At 46.8% G+C, this 14,461-nt stretch overlaps 1 protein-coding gene across 1 annotated transcript in view; it reads right to left on the reverse strand.

Annotated features, from left to right (window-relative positions):
• The window catches only part of CDHR3 (cadherin related family member 3), a 71,687-nt gene that overhangs the window by 39,632 nt on the left and 17,594 nt on the right, over nt 1-14,461 (reverse strand). Inside the window, 2 exon segments of the mRNA XM_068549799.1 lie at nt 7,978-8,075; nt 11,518-11,683. Of these exon segments, the coding sequence (XP_068405900.1) occupies nt 7,978-8,075; nt 11,518-11,683 (264 nt within the window).

Genomic DNA, 14,461 nt, shown 5'->3' on the forward strand with positions numbered 1-14,461 from the left:
TGCTGTGTTGTGATCGCAGCTGAGCTCCCCGTAGAGAAGAGAGAACGCACAGAAAATAGATGAAAGCTCTCCCTTGGGGCCAATGTAAGATTTTTAAACCATTTTTAAAAGTGTTTACTTTCCATTTATTATTTAATAACATTTTTCTAATTGTAATGAACATATTTTTAACCAAAAAACTGGGACCGAAAAGTCTAAAAAGGAAAATATTAGTCACCTGTAAAATCTCATCATTTTCATGAAGTCTTCTGTTCTTTTCTATGCAAACATACGCCCTCCAAAAAATTGAGATGGTGTTCTAACCACAATTATAATATTTTGTTCTTTTTATTTATAGCTTGAGCATTGGCCCATATTCTTGTCTTATTTTATAGACTGGTTGGTTAACGATGATATGGCATTCTACTGTAAGGGCTTATTTTACCAAGTCTTTCTTGCTGGTTACTTAGGTGCTTCCAACCCATTTTGAAGAGGAAATATTTGGGCAATGCCAAGGAGTGCCCTTCTGCCAGCTACCCCGCCCTCCAAATTGTGTAAGCACCTTGACAGCACTCAAAGGTGTGATGTTTAAATCCCAAGCCCCCCACCAACTCTCCAGCTCACTGCCTGGGCCTGCAGCCGGCAGCACGTGGAGCGGTCCTGGCTCTGTGAGCGGAGCCTTTCCTACAGAGAAGCCTCACGTACCCACATATCAGAGGCCCAAGCTGGATGGTCTGGAATGGCAGAGTTCAGAGACCCCGGCAAGGCATTTACTATATGCACCTGAATCGGGATGCCTTTCCACATGTGTTTTGAAATGCTCTAGGAGATAGGTCCCCGGATCTGGTTGTTTCCCAAACAGTGCAAGGTCTTGGGATAAGGAGATGACAGACAGCCCTGCTCTGCCAAAGATGATGGTCAACCGAAGGAACATACAAAGAAGATGTGGGGCAGGTGCTCCAGGAGGGATAAATATAGGATATGACGGCAACAGAGAAGGAGGCCTCTTAGACCCATCCGGAACATGAGTCACACACTGGGGCAGTTGAGTCGTGAAGTGGCTCTGGATCCAGGCTGGAGCCAGACTGCTGAATCTGAATCCTGGTTCTACCACTTTATGAGAGCTTGTGCAACAAAGAGGAATAATAATAAGGCATGCCCCATGGGGAGATCACGTAAAGTTCTAGAACAGTGCCTACCAGAGGTAAGCCATCCATGTATGTTAACTACTACTGTCCAGTTAGAATGTGAGATCCATGAGGGAAAGCGCTTCATTTTATTCACTGCTCTATCCCTATGCCTAACACATACTAGGTGCTCAATAAATATTTGTTAAATGTTCAATATTGGGGCTTTCTTCTCGCGTATTTCCCATCTGAGACCCCCATTCCCACCTTAAAGGATCTTAAAACAAAAAGGCAACAACAACAAAAACCTTGCCAACCTTTATAAAAAGTCTGTTTCAGTTTGGTAATGCTGGACTTGAGTATGAAATCGTCCTCCAGTCTCAGCAAGCAAGAAAAAAGCAACAGCAGCAGACAGAAAGGGTGGAGAGCTGTAGGATTAGAACAGGGGGAATTTCTTTTAAATTTTTATTAAGAGGCTGATTTCCTGGAATCCCGATTTTTTTTTTTTTTCTTTTAGAGCCAGGCTAATTTCCTTTATCCCTGAACCTACGAGCTTATGTTAATGGGAATAGCAGTTTGGTACTTAGAAAGGAGATAATATCCATAGACTAAAAATATTATGTCATGTGGCCATTTGCCAGCGACTCAGCAAAGCTTTCTGTAAAACCTGGCATTCTCTCCCCTTTTTAAAGGCTTGTTTAATCAAAGCTGCTCCCTTGATATTCGTTCTTGGAAAACAGAAATTAAATAGGATGAAAAGCAACGGCAGCCCCTCTCTGCTCCGATACTGGCTAAGAAAAGTCCTGAGTAATCAGATCAATTCGGTGAACAAATGCTTGTCAGACAAGCTCTCGAGCGTCCCCGCAGGGAATATTCCTTTACCGTCTCCCCAGGTTTCTCTCTTTGCAGCCCCTTGGCGGCAATGCTTTGCTCACGGATGCAGAGCTTCGGGGTGGAGGACGGTGTGCAGGCTTCCTGCCCCATTCATCCTTTATTGTGCCACCGGTGCGGGGAGAAGAAAGGCTGCGAGGGAGCTGGCCCAGTTTCCTGAAATGTCAGGCTCCCTGGGGAGGGCGCGCCACCTCCGGGCCGGCACCCCCGCTACAGCTGGAGTCACGGGCGAATAATGATGCAACCTGTGCTGATTTGCAGCCCTCGGTTGCTTTCGGGCCTGCAGTGGAATCAAGCGGCAAGAATTCAGCCTCCCAGCTCGTAGGAAGAGAGCAGTCAGTTTCCAGGGGCCAAGTTTCCAGGGGGAAGCAGGACCCTTATTCCTCCCAAGTCCGGGGAGTGCCAATGACCCTACCAGCCACTGAGAACGTGCCCCCAAGCCCACCCAGAGGGCCCAGACGGGCAGCATCTCTCTACTGGGCCAGGGCAAGTTTTAAAGGTGACGCCACGGTCCTATTATTTTTCAGTGTAAGCTGAATGTTTTATAAAAGCCTCAATTCCTCTCTTTTCCCCTTATTCCACCCCAAAGGAGCTCAGAGGTGGGAGGTGGGGGACGGGAGTGGGAGGGAAGGGCGCCTAGGAGGAAAAAAACAGCTACCATAGAAAAACCTACTGCAAGCCCTTAACTCAGCTGGGCTCTGCTTGCGTGTGTTATTATCATGAGGGTGAGCTAGGTGGGTTATAGACAAATATTTGTTTTTAAGAAGAGCCACATGTATAAATGCAACATGCTATAGATATGTAAAGGATGCAATCCTTTACTGAGGAAGCTGCAGATCTTCCTGTATTCTGTCAGTCTTTTTCCGTGATCAGCCTGGGTCCTGTTCTTTGATTCAGGCGTCACTAATCTTAAGAACAATGATCCCCTTCTATTTGAGGAAGTATCTCTCCCGACGTATGAACAGTCATCAGTGGTGGTGTATTTGGAGTGGGAATTTTCCAATAGCACTGCTTGTTCCCTTCTCAAGCATTCTCACGAGAACCTGGAGTATGAAGCGTTTTGCAAAGACTGCCAGTGGAGACTCCTGAGTTAGGCAGATGCCTGGGGGGCAGTGAATAGTAGGGGTGTGTGTGTGTGTGTGTGTGTGTGTGTGTGTGTGTGTGTGTGTGTCATAGGGGTGGAGGTGCCTGGGGAACAGGAAGGGCGCTGTCACTCAGGAAAGAAAGGAGCAGGACACCGAAGACAATTTGCCAGAACAGGGTGGAAGGGGGTGAGCAGGATTCCTTGGTTTTCACTGGCATTACCTGGCCCAGGCGAGGGCCTCAGTTCCTTCCCTCACCAGGAAATTGGGGGCTGCTCAGGGACCTGAAAAGTTCCATCCAGTGGGACTGACAGTCATCTGATGATCACTTTACTCTCAGGAAGACTGAAAGGTGATGCCACTACTCAGAGCCATGAGCAAGATGGAGGTGGAGAGAGAATTGCTTCCCCTGCTGCCCTCCTGGTAGCCCAGCTGGTAGCAAGGTTATTGCTCTTTTAATTTCATCCTTTGTCTGCCCTGGTGAAGACAAAGCACATTTCACTTTATGCAAAAGTCCTTCCCTAATGGAAAGGCCAAGAGAAAGCCCCTTAATGGAAGAATTGCTGCACTAGATCACTTTGCCTCCAGCTGCGAAACTGATTAACGTCCTTCGAGTCTCCAAGGCAGCTTTGCTGCAGTCACGGTGGCCATTTCCAAGTATGAGGGGCGGGGAGTGTGGGAGTTGGGTGGGAGGGAGTGGGCCCCAGAGAGCCTCCTTCAGGAGGTGGAGAAAGGGCAGGAAGAAATGCCAGTCAATATAATTATTCACATAGGGACCGTCCGGTGCGACTCTGTGTCCTGATGCTTGCCTCTGAGCCGGCTCCATCTGCACCCATCACAACACAGAAGGTGCACCGGCAGGGGAGCGAACGCTGGGCCCCAGCCACACCGTCCAGCACAGAGACCACCAGCCACGGGCACCTGTGACCACAGAGCATCTGCACTGTGGCTGGTCCAAAAGGAGATGAGCTTTAAGTGTAAAATACACGAGTCCGAAGAGATACTATGAAAAAAAGGATGTATGATATCTCACGAGTCATTTTTATGTTGATTACATGTTGAAATGATAATAGTTTGGATATATGGAGTTCAACTGTATCAAAATGAATTTCACCTGTTTCGTTTCACCTTTTTGATGGGGCTAGTAGAACATTTAAACACACAACACTCATTGCTGGCTTACAGTCCAGCTCTACTGGGCAGTGCGGGCCCAAACAACGTACAACCACATGCTTTAAAACTTTCGTTAAAAGGGAGGGAGCAAATACCAGTGGTTTCTGTATTAGCCCCAATTTTACACAATCTGTGACAGACACAGTTTCACTTTATTAAGCTGGATGAGGGTGGAGGATTTGTCGTAAAAGAGTTGCAGGTTCCGGAGATGTCCTAGAGCTAATATTTAATTTATCCTTCCTCCTCGAGTCGCTGCCATCAGCAGGGTGACTCCTGGAACCCACCAGGTGAGATGACAGGCACAAACCAAGCCCAGGTGGCTTCCTGCACATGCTTTTATTAAAGTCTGTGCTGTGTATCTTATTAAAGTCTGTGCTTGTTTACTCAGGTCAGTGGTTCTCCAAGGGCAGAATGCATCAGAATCACCTGGGAAGTTTGTGGTCCAATTCAGCATTCCGATGCAGAGTCTAGGAATCTGCGTTTTTGAAGCATCCTAGGTATGTTCTCATGCAGGGGCTTGAACACCCAGTGAGAAGCACTCATAAACCAGTGTTCCCAGCCTTTCTGACCAGAACAATCACCCAAGGTATCTGGCAAATCTGTAGATTCCTGGGCCCATCTCAGACCCACAGAATCCAAACCTCCGAGGGAGAGACCTGGGGAGTGTGGGAAACAGTGTCTTAAAGCAGTAAAATAAGTCAGAGAAAGACACGTACTGGATGATATCACTTAGTGTGGAATCTAAAAAATACAACAAACTAGTGAATAAAACAAAAAAGAAGCAGACTCACAGATATAGAGAACAGACTAGTGGTTACCAGTGGGGAGAGGGAAGAGGGGGGTGATTTAGGGGGAGGGAGTTAAGAGGTACAAACTATTAGGTATTAAATAAGCTACAGGGATATATTGTACAACATGGGAATAGCTGATATTTTATAATAACTCTAAATAGAGTATAACCTTTAAAAATGGTGATTCACTATATTGGACACCTGTAACCTGTAATACTGTACATCAACTATACTTCCAATAAAAAAAAAAAAAAAGCAGCGGTCTCAACCCTGGCAGCACAAGAGATCACTGGGTGGGGTGCTTTAAAAACCTGATGCCTGGGCCACACCCCAGGTCAATCACATCAGACTTTTAGGGTGTGGGACCCAGATCTCTGTGGTTTTGAAAGTTCCCCTGGTAGTTTCAATTTGCAGCCAAGGTTGAGAAGCACAGGTTTGGTCAATAGCAAATTAACCCATCTCCTTTCTCCTTGTAGGGAGCAAAATATATCATTTAGTACCACCAAGTGGGCAGAATAAAATGTCTATGTGCAAAGGCCGTGGCATGTTACTTCCTGAACTGTTATTACCTTTTGCTAGTCTGAGAAAGGTTCCTTCTAGGTTATGTTCACTGCTCCTGAGGGCTGGCTGTTGACTTTCTGTGCAGCCTTCAGTTCCAGCACAGGTGTTAAATACTTCATTAACAATTTCTGCTGCAGTGCCCCCTCCCCAAACAATCCTAAACTCACTGCAGAAACCACAGTTGCAGCCACCCGGCTCCAGGTTCCAAGGGCCTGCAGCTGCTCTCCGATATCTTTGGATAGCATTACGTTTTCTTTTAAGGGAGCAACACCTACTGTATTTGCTCCCCACCTGGGCTGCTTCCCTTCATCTGAAAGGGTAACAACCTGACTTAGGAGGTATTTTTGAAAGGGCCATGACCTTGTTCCTTCTGCCTAATTTTCGAAATATATATTAAAATGGAGATTTAAAACTAAATATTTTTCTTCACAGCCGAGATTCCTTCCACTCTGCCCCCACTGCATCTTGCACAAACTTTATAGTAATGATCTTATTGAATTATCATTATTTGGTGTATGCATGAATGTCTGCCATCCAGAGGTACAAAGATGTGTCTTATTCGTCTTTGTATCCAAAGCATCTAATAGAAAGCCTGGCACATAGTGGGTTCTTGGTAAATGTTGAAGTGAACTAAATGTGTAAGTGTGGTACTATGCTTTGGGTTGCTGACTTAAGGTCCATCCAGAATCCCTTTTCCCCTGGTCACCACCAAGCAACAGTGGCCATAAGACACAGTTCTGGCCAGTGAGAAGTAAGCAGAAGACCCCTGGGTAGGGCTTCCAGGAGGGTCTTGGTTTCCCCACCAAAAAAGGGAAAAACTGGGTTGGCCTGCCTCCTTTATCCTGTACCCCATCCTGCTTTCTTTTTTTCTTCTTCTTCCTGCCTGGAACTTAGAGGTAAAGCCTGGAAGTACAGCAGCCATCTTGTAATCATGAGGTTAACAAAGGGAGAACAAAGCCAACATACACTGGATGAAATAGCAGAAAGATAGGAAGAGCCAAGGTTTCTGAGGGTAGCAGCTGTGCCAGCCCTGGACTGCTTGTGTGCCTGCCTCTGGTCTTCTTGTTATGGAAGGAAAACAAATCTCATATCCATCACTGTGGTCAAGTTTTCTGCTACTTTCAGACAAACACATTTGTAAGTTATATAACAAGTGTGTTATTAATAAGTACGCATTTAAAGCACCTAGTATTGCTCTTAGCAGGTAGTAGGGACCCACTAAGTGTTTGCATATTAATCACTTATTCATGCAAATAGAATCTTGGATGAACGAATGGGTTGATTGGTTGTTTTTTTGACAGAAGGATTGTCTTCCAATGATAACAAACTATTCCCTAACTTAAGATATGTTCAATAATCTTAAAACAGCTTTGTTGCAAACCCTGTAGAACCATATTCTATTGGTTCTGGATTTCATTCCCAAAGCTCCCTCCTGTTAGAGAAAGTAGTCCTGTTGAAGCTGCAAATCATGCAGCAAATGCAGAGACAGCCTCCTGGCGTTGCCAAGTCCCCAGGTGTCATATTTCAAGAATTCTCTTCTCTGTACGGTGGGTTTGCTGGAGTTTTGTCTGCTCCGAGATTAGTCAGGTGGCATTAGCTTTGGTTTTTTCCTCTCCAGCCTGGGCTGCCCAGATGCGGTGGGTGCACAAGCTGGGAGCTGAGGCATCCTTGCCCAGGGATAAGCTAAGAGGCTTCTTGGCCTGAGGGTTAGTGGTTACAAGAGCTCCACTGGCAGCCCCCTTAAGGAAACTGATTAAAAAGGTAGGGATCAGCTGTCTCAGACTGAACCATGAGGGAATGCTCCAGGACTCAGTCTCCTGCTTTTCTCTGTGGAAATCCTCCTTTTCTTCGGAACTCCTGGGACTGTCTTTTTATTTTCTTTTAAAACTTGGCTCCCAGCAGCTTGTCTTCATCTCTTGGAAAGGAAGTGTTAATGCCTGCCTTTGAGGTATACATTTTATGCTTATTTTTAGAATAATATAGCTGGTTTTTTATCACCTTAGAATTTAAAAAATATTGAACGATTTTGATACACCAGGCACTGGTCTAAGTGGCTTTATGTGCGTTATCTAATACTAACCATCCCCCTACTATGGTATGTGCTATACTATTATTCTTCCATTTTATAGATGGAGAAATTGAAGCTCAGAGAGATTAAGAACTTGTCCAGGATCACACAGAGCCATGGATCCAATGTGGGGTGTCTGTCCCCAGAAGCCCCTCGTCCATTCCAGCCTCCCAGGGGCCCTGTGCCTGACAGTGGACAGCAGATTCCTCCCATTGCCCCCACCCAGCCCACCCTGCTGAGACTCCAGGCTCCTGTGTCAGAGACCACACAGAAAAGCCCCTCTGCGGTTTAAGAAGGAGACTTACACTGAGGGGTGTGTTTTGACTTGTGTCTTCTGGATCGAAGGCCTCCACCTGGTAAACGAATCCAGGCTTGGCTCCTTCCACTATGTAGAGGTCTAGACCTATACCGGCATGCAAAGGGGAAAAAAGAAACATTTTATTAAATAAAGCAAATGAGGAATTCCCAAACCAGGACAGCCGTATATAGTCAAAGGGAGCCAAGCATTGCGGGAAAGAAGAAAGCAGTGATTAAGGCCATGAGTAAGACCACTGACCAGCTTGCGTGGGTGGATCCATTTATGGGAATTAAGAAAGAGCTAGGGTTGACCAAGCTGGTGTCAAGTCTTAATGTATCTCCTGGGTTGAGAGGTGACTAGGGTACTTTTGTTCGTGGGGGAGGGGAGTGATAAGGACAGAGCAGTGGAAAGTAACCCAGTGGGAACCTCCAGTGTGAGTTCCAGATCCACTTTCACGTGCAAATTCCTCCTAAACCAAGCCTAGGTCACCCCTCAAGTGCACTTAGTATCTCAGCAGAAATGAGTCCCTGAAATGAGAGGCCTTATAGTAGAACAGAGAGAATATGGAGAAAAGGAGAGGGAGGGCTACAAAGGTTCAGGAAAGGGACCACACATGGATTCCGTCTACTTCAGAGTTCTCGGCCGTCAGGGTGAGGAGGGAGCAGACAGGGTCACTGGCACCACCAGCCTTGCCCGAGGGGCCGCCATGCTCTGCCCTGGCATCTCTTTCTGAGAACCTTTCTGAGAGATGACTGAGAATTTTAACATTAACTCACTCTTTTGGAAGCACTATGCTGAGGACCTATGTTTTCTCCTTTCATCTTCGCAACAGCCCTGTAAAGTAGGTATGGTAGTTATCTCCACTTTACAAACGAGGACACAGGCTCAGAGAAGTTGTGAGGTTGTCTCAGCTGCTAAGTAATAGAATCACAATTCAAACCCAGGCCGTCTTACATCCAAGCTCCAGCTTACATTTGCTTTGATCACTGCTCAGGCTTTCATTCAAAAAATATTGACTGAGTTCTCACTATGTACCAAACACGGATCTACATATTGGGAGTACAGCCATTCACAAAACACAAAACCCTGCTGTCATGAAGCTTGCATTCTAGTGGGGGAGGTATAGATAATAAAATAAATTAATAAAATATGTGAATGTTACTGAGCAGTGTTACGGAGGCGAATCAGGGAAAGGAGTGTGGTGAGTTGGGTTACCATGTTAAATAGAGTGCTTCTGGAAGGTTCACTGACATTGGAGTCAAGATTCTTAAAGAAAGGAGGAGACATAGAGATGCCGGGGAAGGGGCAGAGGAAACGGCGGATGGAAAGATGCCGGGGTAGGGCGTGCCTGGGGTATTCACAGATGGGTGAGGAAGCCGGGACTGCGGCAGCAGAGGAGTGAAGGGGAGATGTGTTGGAGAGGAGATGGGGTTTGGTAAGGGCTCATCAGATCTGATAGGACCTTAGGGAGACTCTGGTTCTCCTTGTGAGGGAGATGGGAAGTTCTTGCAGGGTTTTAAGCAGAGGAGTGCCTTGATCTAACCGATGTTTAACAGGATCCCTCTGGCTGTCGTAAGAAGAATCAACCAGAGGGAACAAAGGCAAAGCAGGGAGACCGATTAGGTGGCCACTGCCGTGCTCCCGGCTAGCCATGGTGGGGTTGCTGGGGAGAGGTTGGATTCTGCATAAACTTAGAAGCTGGCAGGATTTCCTAAGGGGTTTGATGTTGGGTGTGAAAGACAGAGGGGAATCAAGGGTAACTGCGAGGTTTTGGCCCATGAAACTGGAAGGATGGAGTTGCCAGTAACTAAAATGGGAAAGATGAGAGAAGCAGATTTGGGCTGGGATGGTCGGGAGGGAGATGGGAGTCAAGAGTGGTTTGGGGGCACATTAAGTCTGAGATGTCAGATTCTAACACCAGTTCCAGTGTGTGTCTAGGGGGGTTCCCACACGACCAAGAAATTCTCCAACACCAGCTGGGTGTCCCACAATTCAACTCAATTCTGACACTGTCTACCCAGAGATAGCGTCAGATTCCACAGCTGCAGGGCTCCATCATACAAGACAGCCCCTGCCCCTTTAGATGCCAATCACACGTCCAGGTGGTCACCTGTGCTTCTGACCAACCAGCTCTAGATGGGAAGTTCCCACAACCCCCTCCTCGGGTTCCAATAATTTGCTAGAGGGGTTTGCTCTCTAGTGGACACGGAAACATTTTACTTACTAGATTATTGGGTTATTATAAAAGGATATAAGTCAGGATCAGCCAGGTGGAAGAGATGCATGGGGCACAGTATGGGAAAGGGGCAGAGAGTTCCCATGCCCTCTCCAGGCACCCACTCTCCCCAGGTTCCACGTCTTCACCAACCCGGAAGCTCTCTGAGCCATGTTCTTTTGGGCTTTTATGGAAGCCTTCATTACATAGGCACGACTGATTAAATCATTGGCCATTAGTGACTGAACTCAATTTAACTCAATATCCAGCCCCTCCCCCCCTCCACTGTCCAACCTTCTAATCATATGGTTGGTTTCTCTAGTGGTCAGCCCCCATCCTTAGGTGGGGTCCAAAAGTCACCTCATTAATGTAAGAAAAGACACCTTTATCACTCTCATCACTTAGGACATTCCAACGGTTTTAGGATCTGTGCCAGGAGGGGACAAAGACCAAATATATGTTTCTTATTATAAATCACAATATCATGGATGTCCATTAGACATCCAAATGGAGATGTTGGGTAGGACAGTTTTTATCTGAGTCAGGAGTTCAAGGGTGAAGCTGGTGTAGCAGCTTCTTAGTTAATTTGGAACACTACCCTTACATGTGTGTAAAGTGACTGTGTTTCTAGCTTGCCTTGTCCAGAGGACATTAATACGCTAGGTTGATGTTTAGCCATCTTATTTGACTTTTCACGAAAAATATGATGTACTAAAGTAGATTCCTTTGAAAAAATAACAAGGTAGTATGTACTGATATAAAATGTGACATTGATAGGTTAATAAAGATGAGTGAATCCAAAAAACAGAAAACAAACAAAAATAACAATGGACTTGGGAGTTGTCAGCGTATGGATGGCCTTCAAAGCCATGAGCCAGGGGGAGATCACGCAGGATGTTACCCTATGCTCCGGTCCCCTATATTGTCCCTACCCTGTAGCAGACCCCAAATACACAGTCCCCTCGAGGGGTCAGCATCCATGGGGAGAATGAACCAGTCAGTCAATGGCCGGTATCCAGTGCTAAGCCTGTAAACGGGCTCAGCCCAGGTTCCTCCAGAATGATCCACTTGAGGTCCTTGAGCCCCAGGTTCCTCCCCAGGACCAGGAGAGGCCCAAGAGAAGCCATGGATGGAAAGGGCTTTGTAAATTATTGGGTGTTACTATTGGGAGTCCTGGGCTGGTGGACGTTTCACTTATTCCCCACTCATTAAGCAGCTGCCTTTTCCAGGGAAACAGCTGCTTGTTTATTTACTTTTCTATTTCACTCTGTCCCCCAGCGTCCTGCCTGATGCCACCGTCTGGGCTGCATCGCACACCCCAGTGTGTCTTACCTTTTGCCAAGTTGCCTTGAAACTCAGGCGGCTCATTCACATCCGTTACCTGGACCGTCAGGACCTGCAGGTCAGTGACACCCACGTCATCCTTCACACAAATCTGCAAATCAAATATGTGTGGTCCTGTTTCAAAATCTAGTTGTTCCTTCCCGGTGGTGACAACCTAAAAGCAAATGCACAGTTCTTAGTAACCATGTGGAAGAAGATCTGTTTTGTCTGCACACATTTTGCAAAGGGATATTACTAGGAAGGAGGCAACCAGCATCCTGGAAACCATCTTTCACTCACTGTCAGGGGAACCGGTTGTTTTGCCTGTGTCTTTCCGACATAAACCCCATGACACTTCACTAAAGGGACTCCTCTGTGGGATGCTGATCTTCATAGGAAAGACAAATATTCAGGAGACATCCTAGTTCCATCTACTGGAGATGGAAAGCCTGAAAGTTTTAAAACCTGTCACTACTTGGGGTAGGCTCCTAGGCAAGTCCCTTAGCTACCCTGAATACAGTTTGATTTTCTTGTCTTTAAGAATAAGATGCTGCACTTCCCTGGGATTGCTGTTAAGTTACGTCTTGACTCATCATTCCCCTCTAAGTTTCCCAAGGCCACATCTAAGAATAAACAAGAGAAGGATACATCTGCAGAAATAAGAAATGATATTTACTTACACCAGCAGGCTCTTTGGGTTTTTGGTGCATTTCCACACATTCTTCCACTGTCGGAAATGTGTCCTGTGCAAGACAAGTGTTTTGGAGTGGAGATGTGGAAGGGGCACCAAGCACCAGGGCCAGAGACATATCACTGGAATCTAGGCTGTTGCCAGCAGGAACCCCCATGGTGCATGGTGGAAGGGCCCTGCTGAGGTTAACTGGAGGCCCGTCTGTGACCTCTCGCATCTATATGCACATCCCTGCCACCAGCTTAGCCTGTGGAGCTCCCAGAAGGCCCAGAGCCCTTTGAGATATCAAGGACTAAATTTCATAAATATCTTAATTTATGCTCATAGAAGAACCTTCTGGTTATTAATACGACTGGGGCCAGGCAGGGAGGCATTCAGTATCCTCTACTGAGAAAAGCACTTAGCTCCTATCCAGTTTCCACCACTGGACTTCTGTGTGACCTTGGGAAAGTTACTTGACCTTTCCCTGATTTTGTTTCCACACGACTATCGTTAGGTAAATAATTCTCGCCCTAGTTAAACAACTGAAGTATAATACAAGGTATTATAACAAAGAGCTAGATCACGGTACTATGGAAAATCATGGGGAAAAAAGTTCATTGTGAGATGTATTTAGTCAAGGAGGACTTCATGGAGGAGGTGGTGGGCATTGTGTTTGACTTTGCACGATCTGGATTGATCATGAGAGGAGAGGATGGCCACAGATGTAAATGAGCACATGCAGTGGAGGGAGCACGTACGGAGGAGGGTTGAGAGGGGAAAACACAGTAATCTTGTCACCACCAACGAGCAGGGTCAGCCTGGGCTCCACACAAGTGGAGATGACCTGTCTCTCTGCTTGGCACGTGGGAGGTGAGAGGCAGCATAACATAGGAGTCAAGAGTGTAGACTCTGGAGCCAGACTGACCGGCTTCAAAGCTCTGCCTTCCCATTACTTAACCTTTCCGTGCCTCAATTTTACCATCTGTAAAATGGGGATACTAATGGCATCTGCTTTCTGCAGTTGTTGGGAGGATTCCATGAGCTAATCCATGGAATACTTTGATCCCTGTCTGGTGCTGAGCGAGCACCCAGCAAATGCTGACTTTTATTATCATTAGATGTCGAAAACTGTTCAGTGAATGTGTGTCCACCAGAGCTGCCCTCTGTCACAACGGTCCTCTGTGCTTCCTGCTTTACACCCTAGCTTCCAGCTACCTAAGCCTGGAGTCCTCTCCTGAACTCCATGCTTGCAGATCCTTCACCCCAATGTTACCTATTGACAGCCTTTCTCCTTGGGGCCTGGCTCTAACACCCTAGAGGGTGAAAATAGAACAGTCAAAAAAAGGTCTAAAATGTTATATCTTGGAACCAAAGGAATTAGGTTACTGCCAACACATGGAAAAGTTGCTTTTGCTGTTGTCTTTACCAGCATTAATTAAATGTTCATGTGCAAGGCTCTTGCCAAGCCATTCTGTGGAGTATTTTATTTAATCATCGCAGTAACCATAGGTTGGAAAAACTTCCCCCTTTCACGCATCAGGAGACCAGGGCAGGGAGGAGAAGGAACTCCGAAGGTCACAGCTGGGAGTGGTGGAGTCTCTCTGATGGTGGGCAATCTGGCTGCAGAGTTTTGGTAAGAGACGATAAGTTTAGTTTTAGGTGTGTTAAGTTTGAGGTTGTTCTGGACAAGCCTGAGCAAATTTACAAGGTCCACAGTGCTCACGACAGCAGATGAGGACAGAGGGGTGTCAAGCTCAGAGATGGGCCAATGGCAGGGGGGCAGGCATGGCTGGCACGCAACCTCAGAGAGCGGCTGCCCTTACAGCTCTCGTGGATGTCCATTAGTCCCGCCTCCCTGACTCCTTGGAGCCTTCCGTCTTGGTGCTGCTCCAGGAGGGGACTCCAGAGGTGAGCCACATGCGCTGCTGGGTGAGGCTCGGACATCCCTCTTGGGAGGCAACAGTGAGGCAGCGCGGCTTGGGGGCGATGAGCAAGTGTTCTTGGGGCCAGCCTGCCTGACCTCAGATCACAAGTCTGCCACCAATTAGCCGTGTGAACTTGGGCAAGTTGCTCAACCTCCCTATGCCTCAGTTTCCCCACCTTTAACATGCAAGTAATCATAGCGCACCACTTCATAGCATTGTTGTGAGGATTAAATGGATGCATTCACAAAATGTTTAGGGGAATTCCTGGCATGTGGTAAATGCTCCATAAATGCGAGTGGTCGTCATCATCATCACCATCAGCACTATTAACCCTCCTAACCCCCCACCCCTGAAG

This window comes from Eschrichtius robustus, chromosome 8 (assembly GCF_028021215.1).
Source record: "Eschrichtius robustus isolate mEscRob2 chromosome 8, mEscRob2.pri, whole genome shotgun sequence".
Lineage (NCBI taxonomy): Eukaryota > Metazoa > Chordata > Mammalia > Artiodactyla > Eschrichtiidae > Eschrichtius > Eschrichtius robustus.